Here is a 23,211-nt window from a genome sequence, read left to right as displayed (position 1 = left end):
AAAATCACGAGGTGTATGTATGGTATAATACAACGCAATTCGTTGACTCTTGTCCCTCCCCCTCCACTAAGAAAACGTGCCGGACCGTGGAAGGGTGTTGCACGCAGACCATGAAGACAAGATGGGCGACTTTAACGGAATAACTTGAAACTCGATTTCATGGTTTCTCAGAAAGTCGAAGAGCGTTTGTGGGCAGCAAACAAAGAACAGAGAAAAGAGAGATAAGAAGTCTGGGTGTATCCAGATTATCTCAAGTGCGGCCATATTGTGCTGTACTAGGGGGGAGGGTTTGTTGTTCAGCGGAAGTGATGTCATTCTGTGTGCCTTGTGGACTGGTGAATCATCCCTCGTCGTTTGAAAATCTGCTATTTATAAACCTTCATTTCCATAGCTCTTACGTAATGAAACATGAAAACTACGAAGACCGTGAGTAACTGGCCTTTGTCCCGCAAACGATTGATTGTTCGTAAAGAAACACCGTTGCTGCATCACGTACAATAACCGATCGAGGAAGTGTTGAAACGTACGCGGAAAGGAAACAGAATATACTCTCTCTCTCTACATGTGTTTTATTTTACGTAGATTTTCTGTCCCGTTAAGCTAATTACGATCGGACGGAGATCGAACCTTCGGTCTTGAGTCGACCAATCAACGCGCTCGGCCAACGAGGTACTGCTCTACCAAGAAGCGTAAAACCCTCTGGCGCTGTAGTAGAATTTTTACGCAAGCGAAGGTGATGCAATCAGCTGTTTGCCATGCAATTATGCCCCTGCGTTGCCAAAAAATGTGCAGCGTACTTAACACAGCGTCATTTTCATTCACATTGTTGATTTGTTGTTTTAAGTCCACTTTATGCACAGTAAGGCTAATTGGGACTGGACCTACAGTTTAAAGTGGGATCCGAACCACTATGTGCCTCCAGCGGGTATCGAACCCGGGATCCCTTGATTACAAGGCGACGACGCTACCACTTCGCCATCGGGAGGCCCCATTTTCATTCAGAAAGAACGCGACTAAGAAGTAAAGTGGACAGTCATTTGTTTACTTCTCTCGTTAACGAGCGCAGACGAAAATATTAATAAAGCCGATCTCCATGACGGAGTGTTTAGCACAGCGCGCTACGACGCCAGGGGACTCCGGGTTAGAATGGCAGCAGGAGTCTTCCTTTATCAATTCCATCATATCACTCATTCTCATCTTCGCGATTAGCCGAAAAGGCAGGAAAGCGAAGTAAAATATATCAAATCAATCAATCAATGAGACATTACATGTTTCATCATCACTGTTTATAATCTTTACACATGTCCAATACAAAATCATACTCATAATATTTTCTCTAATTGATGGGACTTAACCTTAACTACAGTGTTGTTAAAGGTCCATAAATTCTAATGAGTTCCGCTGCTGGACCGGAACCTTTTTCTCGCACAATTTAAATTCGGTACCAGTTGCGTATTGCTTCATTAAAAAAAAGGTTCCTGGACCGAATTTAAATTGATCAGGAAAAAAGGTTCCTGGACCGTATTAAAATCCAGTCTGAAAAAGGATCCCGGACCGAATTTAAATTGATCAGGAAAAAAGGTTCCTGGACCGTATTAAAATCCAGTCTGAAAAAGGACCTGGACCGAATTTAAATTGATCAGGAAAAAAGGTTTCTGGACCGTATTAAAATTCAGTCTGAAAAAGGATCCCGGACCGAATTTAAATTGAGCCGGAAAAAAGGTTCCTGGACCGTATTAAAATTCAGTCTGAAAAAGGACCCGGACCGAATTTAAATTAAGCCAGAAAAAAAGGTTCCTGGACCGAATTGAAATACTTTAGAGATAAAAATGTTCTTTACGGTCCAGAACCCATTTACGCTTGCTGATTTTCTCTCCTGGACCGGAATTAAATCTATTTAAAATTCCTGGATCTTTAACAACCCCGCTTAAACGAGAGAAACAAAATATTGCAGTTTGCGACCAAGTATTTTTCACCAACACACTAGAATTAAAGGAAGAGCAAGTGACGATCACAATAAAATAACTCATATACCCCCCCCCCCCATCCTGCCCGAGATACAGGCCTCGATACAGAAGAAAACATGAAAATTCTCCATTTACTTTGCACCCTGCCCCACGCATATTACATTCGCCTGTGAGGAGAGGGACAGCCGACGAGTTTATATTTCCTGTCGAACTGGATCCCAGGACGGACTCCATCAGGCTGCCTCCCCCACCACCGCCTGTTCCCTTTCGCATCGTTACGACGCCGGTTGCCATGGAAACCTCCCTGTATCCTGGGCGAGAGCGGCTGGCGGGTAAACAGGCCTATTTGCACAAGCCAGCGTCGCAGATTTCATTTCTGTCTGCTGGAGAACTCGCTTCCATCAGTCATTTGTTTCGCTCTCGTCTGCAGGGCCTGCGTCGTTGCTAGATTGATCGGTGATCAAGAGGGGTGGGGTGGTCGCTGCCTCCACCACAATTAAGCCGTGATTCTATTTTAATTCATTCGATTCCCGGCAGCGACACCTGAACAAAGATACTGTACGGAAGAACACCACATCAACAGAGACAGGAGTGGAAACTTGTCAAACGAACCAAATTACTGATTTAACTGACCAAAATAATAACAATAATAGATAATAATAAATGGGTGGGCAGGCCATTTGACACGAATGGGAGAGGAGAGAAGAGTTTACAGGATTCTTGTTGGGAAATCTGACGGTAAGAGACCTGTAGGAAGACAAGACGAAGATGGAGGGATAATGTTGAGATGGACCTAAAGTAAATCGGTAATGATGGAAAAGATTGGATTGATCTTGCCCAGGATAGGGACAGATTTAATGCTTGTGTTGCTGCAGCCATAAACCTTCGGGTTTAAGAAAACTAAAGAGTGAGTTAGTCAGTATAAAACAAAATTTTCATGAAATGTAGAAAGTTTCAGTTGATGTCTCGCCGTGTACTGTATGAAGTAGCTCAATGACCGCCCTAACTAGGGCCCCACAACCGGTCCATCACAGCTTTTCATGTTGGCCGCCTTTGCATTTATAAAAGTGACATTAATATTATTCTTCATTACCTTTAATGTAAGTATGGATGAATACATACTGGCCCTGTATACAAAAGAAAAAAAAAGGTTTGTTTACCCCTGATGCAGAGTTTTGTTTCCAACTGCACTTTATGCACAGAAAGGTTAATCGGGACTGGGCATACTGTTTGAAAGTGGATTTCGAACCATCGGGTATTCAACCCGGTACCCCTTGATTATAAGCCGACGACCTTACCACCACGTGATTGAATTAGGTTACTTGACGTCGCTTTTGGCTTATCGCGACGATGAGCATGAGTGATATGACAAATGGATGAAGGAACACTCTCAAAGAAGAGCCGTGTCCAGGCCGGGATTCGAACCCGAGACCTCTGGCGTCGTAGCGCCCTGTGCTAACCACGGAACTCAGTGATACTAATCCATCGGTGAGACACGCCCCTGATGTACACCCTCACGTCACTACCACCCTGAGAAAGGACGAAAGAAACACTCCCAACCACCACCCTCTATTCTTGTCCCGTCACGTGTGCTCAAGAACAACCGAAGCTACTGTCGCTTACGTATGCAGCTCGCTTCTGCTCCCAAAACCTCCCGGTGTGCCAACGACGCCTTCCCCTTCACCCCGCCTCTCGTAACGTGTGACGAGAATAGCAGTCGCTATCTACGAACGAAATCTACCGACACCAAACCTCCCTTTCTTCTCGGTAACCACGTTACCAAGAATGACGTTTATAAATGAGCACGAGCCAGAAAAGAAATATATTTATATGAAATCTCAAAATGCGAACTTTAACCCCCAAAGATCGCACTAGCTGGTCAAGAGCATAAGATATTGTAAGCTCGAACACGTAACCGGGCGCTCTATCACAGTTAACCTAAAATGTAGAAATATGACATGAAACAGGGTTTCTGTTCGGGCCACTTTATGCACAGCTAGGCTAATCGAGGCTGGATCTACTATTTAGTGTGGGATCGGGATCGCTATGTGGCTCCACCGGGTATGGAACCTGGGACCAGTGGCGTGCCCTGGATTTTCGAAAGGGAGGGGTTATGTACACTTTCGCTGGTAGTCAGCCCTCATTCGGCATTTTCTCCTACCTTTGTTCTTTTTCTTCGGTGTACTGAGCCAAAATGTGGGTTATAACCCCACCAAACCCCCTTCGGCACGCCACTGCCCGGGACCCTTCGATTACAGAAGTAAAATACAGCTATGCTTCCATATATTCCGTATTAATTCTCTTTGAAGCAACGCATGTATTACTTGGACAACTAAGGATTGGAGTAGCAGCTCTTTACAATAGCTGACAGATCAAATATGTGGCATGTAAACAGCCAATTCTTCGTCTTGCTAGTTTCATTTTTACGTTGGGAACTCAAGAGATTTTTTCAGAGCATTAAGGCGAGTTACTTTCGTAGGAACTTAACGAAAAATGAAGACTCGATAAAGATTCGATTACCCGTGTCATTGCTTTATCATTTGAGCTACAGAGCTCATTGGCAGCAATGAGTCACCATTAATTGAAAGGCAACACCGACTGAGACGGGTCTCACTTATCGCACAACACTTGAGCAACCTTGTGTTCTGACGTCACGGGATTATGGTTTTTAATTTTAGGCTAAACGCCTACGTTGTGAGGTTAGGCTAGCTATGCTTAGTTCTCTTAGCCTAAATAATAATTTTTCATTGTATTAATGCTAATGGAACCTAACCTGGTAGGCATTCTTCGTCTGACGTCAGAACACAAGGTAGCAAAACTGTTGTGCGACAAGGAAGACCCGACTGGAGACAGCCTCCATGCAAACAAAACACGGTAGGCGAATCAGGACTTGATCTGTGCGCCATGCACAGAAGGCGGAAACAGATTATGCGACTGAGAAATTTACACTTGGAAGGGGTATAGTCTGTTAACACCCTGCTGGAATTTTCTGTTTTCCAAATTCTTAGTAATCTTACGTTTTTAAAATGTTCTTCAGACGCAGATGTAACTGAAGATTCTTAAATATGCTAAACTAATAAGAAATGCAAACTATGATTTTTTTAAATAGTATAATATATATTATTTTTAATGAGTTTTCTATCTTTAGTTTCTTTCAAAATTTGTAGGATGTAAATAGCACAAACCATGCATTAAGATGAATCTATCGAAGGACGTACATAAAATGTTAAGTGCTTGGTACTAGGGGAGGAGGGGGTGCCAAGATATCTACCTACGGGGCTGTGGATGACAACCAAGTATATGCAATAAGATAGCCATAGCAATTTGAAATGTATTTACTTCAAATATATTCACAATATACGAGAATGTTCGTAATCTACATATATAGAGTTAGTGCCAAATCTATATCACCATGTTCCTGTAAGAATTTGTTGTAGCGTGATTTGAATGCAGTGGGGTTCGGTATGTCAATGACAGTATGCCAGTGAGCCGGGTTCGAGTACTGGTCGAGCTTGTATATTGGGGGGGGGGGGAGTTTCCACAATTGTGTGTCAAAACATGATATAACTAGTTACTTTGCTTCTGAATTAATGCGCTTACATTTACCTCAAATGTTCTACAACAATGGACATCCTAGTGTTGAAAAATGAGGTATTTATTTTAACTGCACCGTACATGCGAAGCTTACAGGACAATGGCGTGGCGATCCTCTACTTGAAATACCTCAGTGCCAGGCACAATAAACTGAAGATCTTCCTTTTCGGGGTGTGGAATTTCGTCGGGAAACATGCAGGAAGTGGCGACATCCAGTTTCTCGTATTATACTTCGCTGTAGTCCAAGAGTGTGGAACGGGATATCGCTCACGGCGCCAGCAGTCGGGGGTCACACACAACACAGGTGGACGACGAAGAAAGCATGCAAAGTGGAAAAGGGTGGACTCACCTTCATCTGCCGGCGGGGTCGGTGTTTCTTCCCTGGCTTCCCTCACAGGATCGAAGGCCTCCCCTTGCTGCCTCTGCAACTCGTAGTCGGACACCTCCTCGGTGAAGCCGAGCAGGTTCGCCGTGTCGGTTCCGGGAACGGCCGTCGCGGCGCCACCGGTCGCGGCAGGCGAGATGAACCCGGAATCGTCGATATCAACGTTAGTCTCGGGCCCCAGGTCGCCGGCGAAGGCAGCCAAGACGTCGTCCCCGCCGCCGTTCGTCGTCGTCTCGTGGTTGAGGAACAGCCCCTCCCCGTTCTGCTGCTTGCGAGCGAAGCTGGCGAACGTCGCGAGCTGGGGCTCTCCCCCGGCGTCCAGCTCCAGGTGGTTCTTCTTGGCGTCCGGACCGTTCAGGAAGGAGTTGAAGCTTGTTTCCATGTTGTCGCCGTTCAAGAGCTTCTGTCCATCGGCCGCCGGCTGCGGCAACCTCGGGATGCGTGGGTCCTGGGCGGCTAGCTCTGAGGGGTCCCGCAGGAACACCACTATCACCGTGATGTTGTCCGTGGACCCTTGCTTCTTGGATAGCTTCACCAAAGCCTCGCTGACCAATTCGAGCTTATCTGAAAAACACAAAAACAAGATAACGTTACAAGCTACGTTCAAATATGAACGTCTGACACGAGTTAAAATTTTTGGTGCTTCGGGTTCTAAGTAAGCGCATGAGAAAAAAATCCCCTTACCTTAAAGTTGTCAAGGAGTGTAAAGAGCAGGGATGTTAAAGGTCCATAAATTTTAAATAAATTCAATTCCGATCCAGGAGAGAAAATCAGCAAGCGTAAATGGGTTTTGGACCGCTTCAGGAACTTTTTTTTCAGATCAATGTAAATACGGTCCATGAATCTTTTTTCCAAATGAATTTAAATACGGTCCACGAACCTTTTTCAACCCTGGTGAAGAGCCCTTGAGATGTTAAAAATGCAAGTTGTAAATGGGCCTGCACAACATATTAAAAAAGGCAAGGATCAGTGGCGGCTTTTGCCCCCCACTCTATGCTAAACATTACTGCAAAGGGGAATATAATGTCTTCCCCCCCCCCCCCCGGTTTTGAAACCCAATCGCCGCCACTGGCAAGGATAGTTTAAAAACTACCTCGGAAACAGTGGAAAAGACCCGCTGATTGAACAGAACATTTAACTAACTTCAAACAAATGTGTGTGATTAATGCAAAGCATTGAGATTACAAATTTGTATTTTTACGTGCACTGAAAGATTAAATTAAAATGGAAATAATTAATGGCATTAGAAATACTGTTTTTCAATCGCCTGAAGTACACGTACGGATTGGCTTTCCACGTATCCACAAAGTGTGTAAGGGTTGACCAGGTGACGCAATCAAAAGTCAACCTCTCCCACGCAATACACCCTGAACTGCAGTTCTTGCAGAACAATGCAGCCCGGTGAAGTCCTTTCATCTCACATAATCCAAATTCATTCATTATCATCGTCGCGATTGTGCAAAAGTAGCAAAAGATCGACACAAAATAACCAAATACAAACAAACATGCAGACGTATAATGACCTTCCGTTTTGGGCTAATCGCGAAGATGAGTAATGATCCGATGAAATAGATGACGGGACACTGACAAGGGAACTTCGGTGGCTAGTTCGAAAGTCGAGTAGAAAGGCGACGAAAAATAGAGAAAACAGAACAAGATGTAGCAGGAGGAAGGATTGTTCTTTCCTTTGCATCCAAATGACCGTCGGTAGCAAAGTTGCCACAATAAGGAACTTTGGTTGTGCATCGTGACAACCGAGAGCCGCTTTCACCCACGGACAGGTTACGCTAAACGAATGCACCTGCTTGCACTTCCGAGTCCATCGACCTCGCCCGAACTTTCCCAGGGAAGAATATTCTTGCCCCAATTGTGCACAGAATACGCTCCCAATTACATAATCCGGCAATAGCACGATGACAGGATGACTCGGTTTCACTGTTCCTCCACAGTATTCTCGCAATGCTCGTGTTGCCGAGCCGACTAGAAAAGCTGGATCCTGTCCGTCAGTGTCAAATGACCACCGCAGAAATCGCAGCTCCCGTTCGTGGGTCACCCCACGCCAAAAATCATTAACGGCTTCGATTCATGGACCAATCGAAGCTCACTTCATGCATCACATGATGATTGATTGATTTGGTGTTTTAAGTCCACTTTATGCACATCAAGGCTAATCGGGACTGGACCTACAGTTTAAAGTGGGATCCGAACCACTATTTGCCTCCACCGGGTATCGAACCCGGGACCCCTTGATTACAAGGCGACGACGCTACCACTGCGCCATTGGGGAGGCTCACATTACATGATGAGTTAAGATCACAGGATAAAAACATTATCTTCCACCAGTATTTTATACTACGATAATCCGAACGAGTGTCAGATGTTTTGTAATATTTCTATCATTGTAAATTATTAAAAATCTATTTCTATTCTAAAACAATAAGTGACACCCAAACTCTATACCCAAATAATATTTTTCTGTAACGCACAAGTAATTGGATGATACAATTTTCATTTCAATTACTTTTTGGAAGCAGTGATAGTGTTGTCGACTGTAGAAGCCAAAACTAGCCAAAAAATGTTCTTCCTGGACGAGTTGTGCCTCATACTTTCTTTATGGCAACACCGCATGTTTTACCAGACGCCTGATTTCGTGTCTCCGGCAGTAGTTTCTTTTTTCTTGTTTTCAGGAATTCCACCTCGGTTAGTTTTATCCATGGAGAAGACGCCTGCGTAAAGACGTTTAGGGAGACAGATACTGGCAGTGAAAGGGCGGTCAGGTCGGATGAATTTGTGGTCGGAAAGCCCCGCCAGACGTTAAAAGAAACGCCCTACAGAGCCGGCGGTGGTGACTCACGAAGAAAGCATGCCGCTACATGTTACGGCGCCCGCGTGTCTCCCTTCAAATATTTCCCTGCGGGGAAAGGTGACATCAGCTGTAACCGGCGTTCAGGAATTTTCGCGGTCATCTGCCACTCTTCGGCGCGGAATGACTGGTCTTCGGTTAGTAAAACGTACAGTCGAACGCATAAATAATACCACAGAAATTGGCGGTTTGGGTGGGAGACTCGTGATCTCGCCATCGAGTGACGATCTGAGCGTTCCTTTTCGGCTTCTTGGTTCATCGCTGTGATTAGATTAGAGTGGCAGAAAACGCAGCGCGAAATATGGGAAAAAAGTAATAATTACATTTAGCATTCATCACCATCATAGTCGCCTTCAGCGCTAGAAAAGCGAAGCAAATAACAAATGAATCAAACACGCGGGAGAGCTTTAAAGTTGGGAAAGCAAGAAGGAAACTGCCTTCAACCACCTTTGGGAACCGAACATACAGTGACTCAAAAAAGTACTTGGCTACTTGCTTGGTTACATAAGATCTGTGAACTACATGAGAAAAATCTCACAGCTACAACAAAATACGATGGGGGGATGGGTAATGGTGTGGGACTGTAAGAGTGCCAATCATGTTGGTGATTTGTAATTCATTGATGGTACAATGGACCACACACGTTACATCAACATTTTGAAGGCGCACCTATCCAACTCGGTGAAGATTATCGGGCTTACTGGTGGCTACATGTTCACCCTGGACAATAACCCGAAACTTTCAGCCCTCAACACCAAGCTCTGGTTATTGTACAACTCCTCACGCTGGAGGAAAACAGCTTCCCAATCGCAAGACATTAATCCTATCGAGAATGTATGGCATATTTTCCAAGAACACCACATTTTCAACAGAAACGACCTCAAGCGCGTTTTGTTGGACGAATGGGGGCAGATTACCCGACAAACAACAGATACCTTGGTGAAATTAGCCCCACAATGGTTGCAGGAAATCATCAAGATGAAAGTAGGTCCAAGCAGGTATTAAGGATGTCACACAAACCAAATATTGTATGCTGCAAGTATTACAGTTGAATACTTTTTTGAGCTCCAATTACGCATCTTGTCTTTTATTTTTCTGCACTCCTTCTGTCAACTACTAAATGTGTTTCTTCTCTGTGCAGTTTGTACCTCAATAGTATGCACTAAACGTCTGTGCACATGTACTTCCATCTTCGTTCCTTTTCTGCTTGTTGTACATGTTTCCATGTGAAGCCTGTGGTGAGTTGAATACTTTTTTGAGTCACTGTATGTCGCCCGGACATCTCTCATGTGATAAACTGATATCTGGGGGTGTCGGACTATTTGCTACCAACAATCGAGAAACATTATGGAACAATACAAAAAGCTGCGTACAGTACAAAAGTATAACTAAATACATTTACAATATAATAAAGCGACAATAACCAGTTATATTTTATTTAGACATATTATACAAACATAAAATTACACCACGTCAAAAGTAAGGTAAAAAAACAGTGACGCAAGCCATTTGCGTTCAACACATTATACAAACAAGAAATCATCACGGTAACAAAACAATTTTATTCATAACCAGTGAGCAGAAATTTAACATCTAATACAGTATCCAAATATTCTCAAACGCGAAAGTCCTCTTTACAATTACAAGAAAAGAACAAAAGACTGATATCCAATGCAATTAAAGCGCAAGGTCAACCATTTTTTAAAATATGTTTTTTGGGTTGTTGCATTACAGAAAGTAATATAAAAATGAAAGTGAATGAAAAATGAATTGTGGCCGCGGTGGCTCAGTCGGTAACGCGTCTGACTACCATGCTCAAGGTCCCGGGTTCGATCCCCGGCCGGTTCAAATCCGGGAACTTTTCTAACGGTGGAAGCGGCCCCGGCGCCTACCCAGCGTCGAATAACATGGGTACCTGGGTAAAACCCTGGGGGTAAAGGCGGTCAGGGGCGTGATGCTGATCACATCATCCCCACTCACGACCGGATCAAGAAAGTGTGGGGCGTTACCCCCACACCCCCTATACGCCTTCATGGCGTGGTGCTATGCACAGGGGAACACTTTACTTTTTTATATATAATTATTCTACTCGTAATTACACATTCGCGAAAAATATGCAGTTTTCCTGTTGACTGTCATCCGTCGCGATTAACATCACGCCTCTTTGAGGCACATTCAAAACATTTACAGAGATAGAGATGAAAAAATGCTAAAGGAAATAAACCTAGAAATTTCTGCAGTCCTCGAGATATGTTATTTCTTAGATACAGTTTGATGTATCACGTCGAGAACAAGGAGAATAAATAAAACAATTATACCGCTATATTTGAAATGCGCATATAAAATATGAATGACCAATGTGATGATACGTAGATATTACATCTCTCGTTTATAATTTTATACAATATATAAAACTTAAAAAACAATTTGGTGCCAAATTGATCGACCCTTCGATTATTTGGTGGCAAATCGTCCATACCTCTGATGTCTGGGGCCAACTCCCAATGGCTTCAACCCGGACGCAGTAACGTGTCCTTGGACCGTCCGCCACTGCATGAAAGGGCAGAGTGAACAAATCAATCACAGTGTGTGAGCTTCTTTCACCTTCACACCGTGAATGACTTGCGTAATTCGGTGACGTCGTCGTTAAACATAGACCGGGTGCCTCGTCACATCCTTCTGCATTTCAACGCCAAGGTGCACAAGGAATATGCATATGTTATGCACTCGCTACACACGCAAATATTACGTTTCGTACTCGCCTCGATATCTGTGAACTCCATTCTCGTATTCATATCGCATTCGAAAGGGAAGTATCGAACGAGTCAAATTTACTCATACACGATTGACTGATTGGTTGGTTGGGTTTATTTTACTTCTATCACTTTTGGCTAATCGCGAAAATGAGGATGAGTGATATGATGAAAATGACACGAAGAACATCCATGCCCAGACCGGGATTCCAATCCGGGGCCCCTGGCGTCTGTAATTGGAATATTACTGTGCCGACAAAGTTCTTGCTCTAATTCCAGAACCTTAACATACCGGGTGGCCAGAATTAAAGTTACCCAACTCAGAGCCCTCTGTAGAATGTTTGAGGCATCGTAGACCTCTGTTTGGTGAATCCACTGTGCAGACCATGGGGAAGAGGATGGCGATAAAAACATTAAAAAATAGTTCAATTTTCCGCCACCAGGTTGAAATGTGGCGCTGTACTTCCATGATGGGTTGTAATAATGACGTAAACTGCTCCAATTGGTTATGGATTTGCCTTTACCTTGCAATAAACGAGAGATTATTTTCTCGCAACTTCCAGCCACGAACAAATGTCTTTCGAATTAATAACTCAGCTAAATCACTTAACGTGATTATTTGTACAACCCATCATGGAAGTACAACGCCACATTTCAACCTGGTGGTGGAAAATTGAACTATTTTTTTTATTTATCGCCATCCTCTTCCCCATGGTCTGCAAAGTGGATTCACCAAATTTCAGAGTTCCGCGATGCCTCAAACAGGCTACAGAAGGCTCCGAGTTGGATAACTTTAATTCTGGCCACCCGGTATAAAGTTTTGGGCAAAACAGACAGTGGGATTTTAAAGAGGGTTCTCGTGCTCTTGCCTTTCGTTCAAGCGATCACGGCGGGAGCCTCCAAAATACAACATCCCAGCTGCGAGGCGTGTCTGATGGCGGATTGCAGAGTACTTCGTAGCACTGATTGTACTCATGCAGGTGTCCACTGTAACACTGGGTGACTCTTTTTGTCCCTACTTTATGCAGTACGACAGAACTGTTCCAGCCACCTTATGATTAGTGCTCGGATAATTATGCATATGCATATTTAAGGATTTTTAACTAAAAATGCATAATTCATATGCACATGCATATTTCTATGAAAATAAGTTGATGTTGTGCATATTTTTGTACCAACAACCAATATCGAGCATATACTGTATTTATTTTTCTTCTCGCTTCTCTTCTCTTTTCTTTATCATTTCTCTGTCTTTAATCTTTCAACAACTTCAAACAAGCATCAAAAAGATGTTAAAGAGGTCCTCGCCCAGGTTGAAGATCCTGTGTATGTACAGAAATTGGATGCAGTATTGAAAAGGAACAGTGGGTTTGCAACAATGGTGAAAGTTTGCAAAATTCTGCATACAAATGGATAACGTGTGGATGATCTGGAACTTGATGTGTCCGACTTTCTTGCCCTAAAATATAGTCCACTTGTATCTTGCGAAGTGGAACGTGTGTTTTCTGAATATAAGACTATTTATTCTAGCTGAAAACAGAAGGAATTTCAAGTTTGAAAATTTGAGACATCATGTTGTTATCAAATGCAATCACGATCTTGATCTGTACTGTATTGTGTTTAATTTAACGCAGAACCATATTAATAGAAAGCAATCTGTGTAGCGAATGAGCATTCCGAATAATGCATATTCATTGCCTGGCATGTAATCTTTCATAGTTTGTAATATACAGCATTTATAAATTAAACGGATTTTTAAAGTGCATATTTTGCATGTTTTTAGTGCATAACTATCCGACCCCTGGGACTTTTCCGTGATGTTTTAAGTGGAAATGACAACGAAAAATCCTTCGGACAGTAAATACTGACTCATAGTTTCTAAAGCTGGTTCCCGGTGTTCTGCCGACTGTGCTGCACCCGCCTGGGACGCATAGCCTGGCTTACACGAAGCCCGCGAAATGTTCCAATATTTTCACTGAAAAATATGTCTTGCATAATGTCGATCTTGTCTAAGGCGAATGTGGTGTAATCATCACCAGATTCTCAGCGGCTGTGACTCAATTCTATCGGTGACTTCATCCTTCCATCCACATAGCTGCGATTTAAAACAGTGTGATAGGAGAGCGACATAAAATACAAACACAATCGAATGAGTCCTGTTTTACAAACCCGAAGAAAAGTGGAAGAGTCTTTCTTGGTACTGTTAAACAAATTTAACAAACAAAAAAGCAAAATAAACATTCGACTTAATGTTTCTATAATCACAGAGAGGAGATACAAGAATGGGATCTTTGACCATGAACTTTCCACTGGCCAGCTTGCAATCGCAACGTGCAGCCAAGATGAGCTTAACGCAACAAACATGATCCCACAGATACAGGAATGCCGAATTCCACGGGATAAAAACATGTGCGTACATGTACACCACAGATCTCTCACTTACAGTTCTGTCACTGGCCACCTCATGCAACGACAAGATGTTTGCACGTGAAGGAAAAACGGTCAGTGATAAAAGACCAACAAGTACGTTACTATATGGGAAAAAAAGAAGAGAGGAAATAATAAAGTACAAAATAAATTCACCATCGAATATCATTACATATTGTTATTAATTATCTTTTCTCTTGTACAAATGTTTATTGTTCTTTAATCTAAATTTCTGTAATTTACCTATCACTGATAATGTCAGGATAGTGACTAACCTGTATATACTTATCTTTTTAAGAGCTGTTACCATGGAAATTACGATTGTGTTTTGTCTTGACTTTGAATTTCGGGCTCGGTTTTGGAATAGAGTGATCAAGTTGAATTATAAGAAGTTTAATTTCTTTCAGTGAAATGGATTATATATTAGGCATATAAGTATTTAGTTTGCAAAGAAGTAAAATAGACTTCCTTTTTCTTAGTGCAAACTTAACTTTGATTTTTAATTGACGAACTAACAGAGAGATATTACCCCATACCCTGAGAGGCATCACGCGAATGCTCTCGAGTCTTTCACGTGAACTTATTATTTGCTCTTTTAGTTAAATCATGTTCTTTTGACTAAAAGAACGTGTCAATATTCTACTCTTTATCAGCTTCTTTTTCAGTAGGTCGCCCCAAAAAACATTATTACAAACATAATTAATATAACATTGATTATTATCAACAGATCATTTCTTTTTAGAATTTCGAAACAACAGATATCTTCGAAAATATGTTTCTCTAAGTAGGCACTGGTCCCGGGTTCGAATCCCGGCCCGGGCGTGGATGTTTGTGAGTGCCACAGTGAGTGGCGCTCAGCCACCGAGGTGGCGAAACAATCTCTTCCCATTACAGATGGTCACAAAATCCGGATTTCAAATTATCCGATATCTGTTTCGGATACACCGGATATCCTGATAATACATGTATGTGCATCAGTGGCGTATACTGAGTCCAAGATCTGGGCTATCTCACTATGTCACAAGGTCCTAGGCTATGAATAGAAATAAGTTTACCAACTCCTAAGAAATCAGGTTGCCAACTCATATGGCATCAGGTTGCCAACTCATAGGAAATCAGGTTGCAAACTCATAGGAAATCAGGTTGCAAACTCATAGGAAATCAGGTTGCCAACTATCAAGAAATCAGGTTGCAAACTATCAAGAAATCAGGTTGCAAACTCATAGGAAATCAGGTTGCAAAATCTCAAGAAATCAGGTTGCCAACTCTCAAGAAATCAGGTTGCCAACTCGAGAATCACCATCATCATTTCACTGATATGAATAATTTTATTAACAATTTCTGATCGATTTTCCTCCTGTATTTTATTCTCTAGACTTCAGGCTTCGCAGATAGCCTAGAATATACGCTCCTGATGTGCATCGCTATTTACTTTCTCAACTTCAGTAAGTTATTCTGGTGAGTAGATAGTTTCTGAATTAAGGAAATAATTAACAAGTAAAGATTCGACATTATCCTTGTACGAATGGGCCACAATGAGAAAAACAAGCAAATAAATAAATACTGAACTTAGTAATGCAGTGATCTGTTTTAGAAAAAATGGTAAACACTTATTGAGTATCCTGAGAATCCGTAAACGGATAAACGAAGGGATTGGATGGTTGACGAACATGACTGTTAAGTTTAGGGTTCATTCAGTTGTTCGATTATCCAAGAAATGGAGTTAAGAATAAGACAGAATTTGTAACACAAACAAAAGTGTATAATTCAGGAACACAGTAACAGAACAAGTACAACGACTTACATATTGGTATAAATGAAAGAAGTCTCGTCACGAAGAAAGGCTATGATTTTGAGACATACATGAGAGAAGCAATACACAGACTGATAACAAACAACATTCAATAACCAGGTCTGGGTTCACTGCTGATGCAGATCAAGTCCGGTGTATATGTTCAATTGGTATACGACACTCTCCCTCCCTTCGGCTGAAGAGACTCCCGTTTCATGGAGTTTGCCCATAGCGGTCAGGCGGTCGTCTTGGTCTCTGTGGTCTCCTAACCGGTTGATTGTCGCAGGTCGCATTTGGAGGTTCCACTAGATCTTCAGTAGCAGGTACTGGGAGATAGTCCTCCTCTCTAAGAAGCATTGGGTTGTTTCCGCGCGGCCGACTTCGATTTCGAACAAAGGTGTCTTTTCCAACCTTGTCGGGATACCTCTTGATCCTCGTGAGATGAACAACAATCAGGTCATTATCTACATTCACCTTCGCCATCTTCCGGCCCATCAACTTAACAATTTCTCCGATTTTGTACTTGGATCCATGGCTGAATTGACGTTCCACAAGTACCTTTTCCCCCCGGCATAAACGGAACGGGACTAATAGGCTGATTCTTGGAAACATTTGATGTGTCAAAAGCGAAACTTAAGCAAACGTTCTGCTGGACTATACCCGTGCACTGGAGTATTCCTTAATCTGCCTAAAAGCTCAAGAACGAACTTGTCCATCTCTCTCAACGTGATGCATGAACGATTTGAAAAGTTCTTTTCTAGTAAGTTCTTCACCACCCCAACGTTCCTTTCAGCTAGACCATTTGATTGGGGGTGTACGGAGCTGAGTGAAGAAGCTTGATATTTCTCTTCGAGCAATAAGAGTTGAACTCTGAAGATGCAAATGGTTGGCCATTGTCTGTAACATAGGTTTTCGGATATCCAAAGCATGAAGAAAATTCATCTAAATGACCAATCATGGTGTCAAATTGCATGTTCTTCACTCTCCATACAGATATCCAATGAGAATAAGCGCCAACCAGCAACAGGAAATTCATGTCTGAGAAATGGAAGAAATCAAGATGAACACGTTCAAAAGGTTGCTATGTAATAGGCCACGTTTCGAATCCGGTACCCGGTACGTTCGGTCTGTTATTGTATCGCAAACATGTGTCACATAAAGACGTGAACCTTTCAATGTCTTGGTTCATCGTGTTCCAGAAGAACGACGAACGAGCTAATTCCTTCATTTTGCACGTTCCCTGGTGGAATTTGTGCAACAGAGAAAGGACACTTTGGATACAAGATTCAGGCACGACCAGTCTTTCGCCCACGAAAATACATCCCTTCTGTATGTGGACATCATATCGCCTGTCGAATATTTTTCTGAGAGGATGACCTTTTGTTCTCCCGATGAATTGTGGCCATCTCCCTTGAACATATTCGAAGACTTTAGAAAGCTCAGGATCACGTTGCGATTCCAGCGAAATGCGCGTCAACACCGAAGATTCAATAAGATTAAGGACAACCGGCTCAGCTGTCAACTGACATGCGAAATCATCGTAATAATCATGAACTGGATCATCCTGAGAATCCGTAAACGGATAAACGAAGGGATTGGATGGTTGACGAACATGACGATTGATTGAGTTGGTGTTTTAAGTTCACTTTATGCACAGTAAGGCTAATTGGGACTGGACCTACAGTTTAAAGTGGGATCCGAAACACGATGTGCCTCCACCAGGTATCGAACCCGGAACCCCTTGATCACAAGGCGAATAAAAGAATATACGTGAAACGGATTAAAGATGAAACTGCCCGGATATAACACATTTGGATATTCCGGATACAAAAATTATCCGATATCCAGATAACATTTTATCAGGATTTGGCCACCCCTAGTTCCAATCATTGGGAAAGGTACGGGAGCGACGTGAAAGAGCTGAATTACAGGCGACATAAGGATAAAAGGACGAAACGTGCCTCTTTGCTGAGGATGCGGGAGTTGCTATAGCTCTCCCCACGAAAACAGGCCAGTCAAGGTCGGAGCTTCTTCCCCTTGCCTCCTCCACATCCCTGGCCCTCCAGGGTAACCACGCTTCTTCTTCTAAGCTGCTCAGTCGACACTTCACGCGTTTACCTATCCGGCTGAAATTATTGCTTATTGGCAACACTGTAGGTGGGTGGCGTGACCTTGACTGGACTGTTTTCGTGGCGAGAGCTTTAGATAAATGTTCATTGTAGAAGCTACACCTTGCAGAGCGCCATTTTGCTGGAGCAGCTTGAAAGCCAATTCCGGGTAAGTTTATTAAGTGCCGGCAGAATTGCACCTGAATCCTTCGCCTAATTCAGTCGTAGGGCAGTTAAGCTGCTTGACGAGCGGCGGAGAAATACCCCAACTAATTAACGTCTCCGCGTGTGCTTAATAAAAGGCAGGACGTGACACCCAAGTGTTTTTCTCTTGAAAGAAAAGAAAAAAATCTGTCAATGGTTCACTTCTGCTCCCAGGTGCGACAGCAATCAGACCATGGCGACAAGCGATCCGAGCAGGAGACGAGGGGGGGGGGGGAGGAGCTAATTACTTTGGCAACAGCTGATGACGTCACCACGGCAAAACTGCAATTAGTTCCCGTTGTCAGATCGGAGAATTCCACAGTTTCTTTGAAGGGGGAGACTCGGTGCATTCAGGTCAACCTTGTAACGAAATGGCAGGCACTCCGCGAAATTCTAAAATGTTTCCAACGCCCCCCCCCCCCCCACCCGCAAGACTGTAAGGGGGCTATGAAATAACAAGAAAGGTAGTTATTTGGAATTTCAAAAACTTAAGATCCACTCCTTGCAGTGAGTTCCACGCTCTGTTTACAGAAAAGAATGTTAGACCAGGGAGTCGTAACGTACCCAATTTGCGTTACACGGTACGTTCCATTTTGTAGGAGGAAAAGTATGGTTCCACTGCTGGTACCCATGTAACGTAACGAAATGCAATATGTTATAGACTGACGTTACAAGGAACGTAACAAAATGTATTGTGGTAGATATTAACGTTATAAAGGAACGGAACGAAATGAGCACATTGGAACATAACGTAATATGCAATATGGTATATACTACCGTTACAAGTTACAAGGAACGTAGTAACAAAATGCAATATGGTATATACTAGCGTTACAAAAAAACGTAACGAAATGCAACATGGTAGTAAATAACGCTACATAGGAACGTAATGAATGCAATCCTCCGTAACGGAATGAAGTGAAAGGCAATATGGTTAATTAACGTTACATAGGAATGTAACAAAATGTAAACCACTGTAGCGGAACGGAACAAAATGCAGTTGGGTACATACCATCTACATAAGGAACGTAAATAAATTCAGTATGGTAGATGTTAACGTTACAAGGAAAGAACAATTCACAAATGTTAGCTAGTAACGTTATAGGCGCGTGACGAATATAATCTATTTAACATCACGGAAGAAAAAGGAATAGCCAAAATCTCTTACCTTTCATTGGAACATTGCGAAAAATAACTCAGTATATCGTATGGGATTAATGTGAAATAGCCGTGAAAAATATGGTTGTTTGTAAAAAAATGAATTTCAACCAGGGTTGTTAAAGGGTCAGGAATTTTAAATCAATTCAATTCCGGTTCAGCAGGGAATATTAGCAAGCATAAATGGATCTGGACCGTAAAGAGCCTTTTTATGTATTTCAGATCGTTCCAGGGACCTTTTCTCCTGATCAATTGAAATACGGCAAAGGGACCTTCTTTCCGGATCAATTTAAAAGACGGTCTAAGTTCCATATTGAAATGAAAGAATACGCAACTTGGACCGAATTTAAACTGTGCGATAAAAAAGTTTCCAGTCTTGTTGCGGAACCCAATAGAACCCATTAGAATTTATGGGTTCGTGGACGTTTAACAACCCTGATTTGATATTAAATTACATTTTTGGCTCGAAACTGAATAAAGCTTCCAACTAGTGTAGAAAGGAGTAGCAATAGGCGTGCGCACGGGGTGCAAGGGGAGGGGTAAAATGCCCCCCTCGTCATGGACATCAGAGAAATATGCCATATGCAATTGCATATTAACCCGATAATAGTGTTGCCCCCTCAAGAAACACCACTTGAATTCGAAATTATCGCATTCCTGCATCCCCATTATAATAATTAATGTAAATTAGTATGACAAATCAAATTATACGTGTGAAATATATACTTTTAGCTGACATTCGTTTTCTAAAGGGGAGAGGTGGCCATCCTCGCCCCCCTCCCAGATTTCCATGCCCTTATATTATTATACTTTATTCCAGAAATTTAGGGTAGAGGAATCATATCGCCGGTTATTAAACGATATTATGCTCTTGAAGAAAATGAAGTATTTTGAAGCCGATGAAAGTTCACAAAGGAACAACGGCGGAAGAAGGTGTTGTGGCACAACCACAGGGGGCAGGGTAGATTAGCCCTCAAACTTGTACAGAAATCAATTCTAGGAGGTAAGGAAGGCAAACATTGGACTATAGAAAGAAAGGTTGCAGAATCTAAGAGTAGCAAGACAAAAGGATACTCAAGATGGATTTAGTTTTCACGTCTTTCGTGCACTATTTCTTCCAGACGGCAAGAGCACCTGCAAGGGGGCACAGAGGGGCAATTGCCCCCTCTCGATTTCTATCTTTATACCAATTTTAAAAAAAGTTATATAAACTTGGACAGTTGCTGCTGATTACGGTGTAAGTTTTGTCCGTGTAAGGTAATAAATAGATTTATTATTAATTTTTGAAGCCGCACCGTTCATTTATAAACACACTGTATATGAGTCATTGTGAATTCGAGTAAATTTAAACATTTTGCGTTGTTGCGAGATTATCTATTAGGATACAATTTGGACATAAACAATCTAAGTAGAAAAAGTGCATCTTGTATATCAAAATTGCCATGTCCATCTGATCTCCGAAAGTAGTGTTTAGCACGTCATTTTTCAAGTATATGATTGATTGATTTGGTGTTTTGAGTCCACTTTATGCACAGTAAGGCCAATCGGGACTGAACCTTCAGTTTGAAGTGGAATCCGAACCACTTGTGCCTCCACCGGGTATCGAACCCGGGACCCCTTGATTACTAGGCGACGACGCAACCACTGCGCCATCGGGGAGGCCATTTCAAGTATAGTCCATGATTGTATCTAGTATATGAATGAGATTTGTCCCTCCTCTCAAACAATTCGTGGCTTGTCCCCACCGAACGAAGTGTGTCACTTATAAATTAAGTTTCCGAAAGCAGGCATTATGCATGAACAGAACAAAAAATACTCCTGAGAAATTACAAACATTATAAGCCAGTTCGTGACCGGGAGTTATTGACGGTCTCCCCCCCCCCCCAACCTATCCACTTTAGGTCCCGAGTTCGAGTCCTGGTCTGTAAATATCTTTTTTAGGTGTCTCTTCATCAATTTCATCTATTTATCATCCATCTTCATAGTTTCGATTAATTATAAAAGTGACAAAAGCAAAGCAAAATAAGAACAAATAAAAATAATTGCAAAATGACTACAATGTCAGAACTACATTTGAAAAATAAAATGCGAGCAGAAGATTCATTTTCAAACAGGTATTTGGGTAGAATTGTGTAGACAGACAGCATGCTCCCGAAAGTTGCCAATCCACGTGTAGCATGACCTTCGATACTGGGGTTGCGCTTTTTCAGGAAAGTTTTCTCGACCCTCCTCAGGCGTCTTATCAAGAATGCCTCAGTGTTCGTAGCATTGCCAACTTATTTTCCGTCGGAAAAAGTATTTTTCCTCCTATTTAATCTGCGGTTGGCTCTACAATACATACAACAACTGAATTACGGCGAAGTAGGTTAGAAACCCTGCGTGCTCAACAGCAGCTTCGATAAGGCACCTGATTGTTTCGAGCTGAACCAGGAAATGGGCGATCTTTATTCCCCAAGGCCATTCCGTAAAACTAATGCCACAAGAAGTTTTCTGTGTGGATTTGAGAGCATGAAATTGTAGGCTGATGATAGTACTAGAAGACGTCAAGTGGATTTTTTTTCTGTTTCGTTATGTTATATAGCTTTCCTACCTATATAGTTTGAATAACTAATCAATCATTTGATGAGTAGACAAACACGAAGAAGCCGATCCCGTGGCAAATTAGTTAGCGTAATACACTGCGAAGTCTAATGTCGGATTAGAAAATATGGATGGGTCATTTGTCTTTATACCACTTCCATCACCTATCACATCCTTTATCATCGCGATTAACCGAAAGTGGTAGACGCGAAATAAAAATAGAACCTTTGCATGAATGTCCGAAAAAAAGGCAAGGGCACGAACCACCTGGAAAAGGAAAGTCAACCAAAAATTATATATATCGCGCAATTGCATTTTAGCTATAATAATATATGTTAATTATTGCATGAACATGCTTGAGGGGAAGGTGGGGGAACACAATTTTTATCCCGAAATTTTGGAATTTTGAGAGTTAGCCCCCTCCCCCTCGCCACATATTTGCAAAAATTTCATATAGTCTGAATCTCTGGTTCATTCCGCGTACAACGGTATATCACTCATCTCTCTAGGACAATTAGCTTCCGATCTACACTTATTTAATTGAAACTCTGCATTTTGCTCAAAATCGGCTCGGTACCCAGAGGCTTACTTGTGAAAAAGGTCTTGGGCGTCAAAAGGTTAAAACAAGACAAACTTTCATTCTAACCTCAGTCAATTGTGGGAGCTGCTTAGAAGTAGTAGTGTTGCTGGTATGGTGGACTTCGGTTCTTACTTTTGCTTTTAACAGATAGATACATTTTGAATAATAGTGAAATCAAAGTAATCGATTATTTTACCGAATGACAAAGTTATAATGGAATTGTGTTATCTCCATTACAGAACAACTACCTAATCTCATTCAATTCCAGTGTTCTATCTGGTAGATAGATATATCAACCTTTGCAATGATGTAAACTTTCAGTGCAATGGCGACAAAAGTCCAAGAACTATAATGTCAAACTTTAAAGGTTTCCTGACAAAATAAAAAAGGGACAGATCATTTACATTCTCAATGGACATGTTGAAAAAAAGACTAATATTCATTTTTTAAAATTTCTTTTTTTAGCGTAGGTAAAAGGAAGTCACTTGAATAAAGTGGGAATATAATCAAAATGTCCATCAGGTATTCATTGATTTCAAAAAAGCATATGATTCGGTCAAAAGAGATAAATTATATAATATATTAGTCGAATTTGGAATACCTAAGAAGCTTGTTAATATGATACAAGTATGCACCAGTGAAACAGAAAGTAAAATTCGTGTGGGTATTTATGTGTCTGACAAATTTACAATTCATGATGGGTTAAAACAAGGAGATGCATTATATCCATTGCTCTTTAATTTTGCCTTAGAATATGCTGTCAGGAAGGTAACAGAAACTAACGAAGGACTAAAATTAAA

At 41.9% G+C, this 23,211-nt stretch overlaps 1 protein-coding gene across 2 annotated transcripts in view; it reads right to left on the bottom strand.

Annotated features, from left to right (window-relative positions):
• LOC145990047 (uncharacterized) overlaps positions 1-23,211 on the bottom strand; it is a 507,967-nt gene that overhangs the window by 47,050 nt on the left and 437,706 nt on the right. The window contains exon 8 of one of the 2 annotated variants that reach the window (XM_083125681.1): positions 5,911-6,510. The exons of the other annotated variant lie outside the window; for it this stretch is intronic. Within the exon in view, the coding sequence (XP_082981807.1) occupies positions 5,911-6,510 (600 nt within the window). The remainder of the gene's footprint in view (positions 1-5,910; positions 6,511-23,211) is intronic. 2 annotated transcript variants of the gene reach the window in all.

This window comes from Lepisma saccharinum, chromosome 7 (assembly GCF_977018435.1).
Source record: "Lepisma saccharinum chromosome 7, izLepSacc3.1, whole genome shotgun sequence".
Lineage (NCBI taxonomy): Eukaryota > Metazoa > Arthropoda > Insecta > Zygentoma > Lepismatidae > Lepisma > Lepisma saccharinum.
The sequence above is the reverse complement of the archived record's forward strand: the minus strand, read 5'-3'. Positions and strand labels throughout refer to the sequence as shown.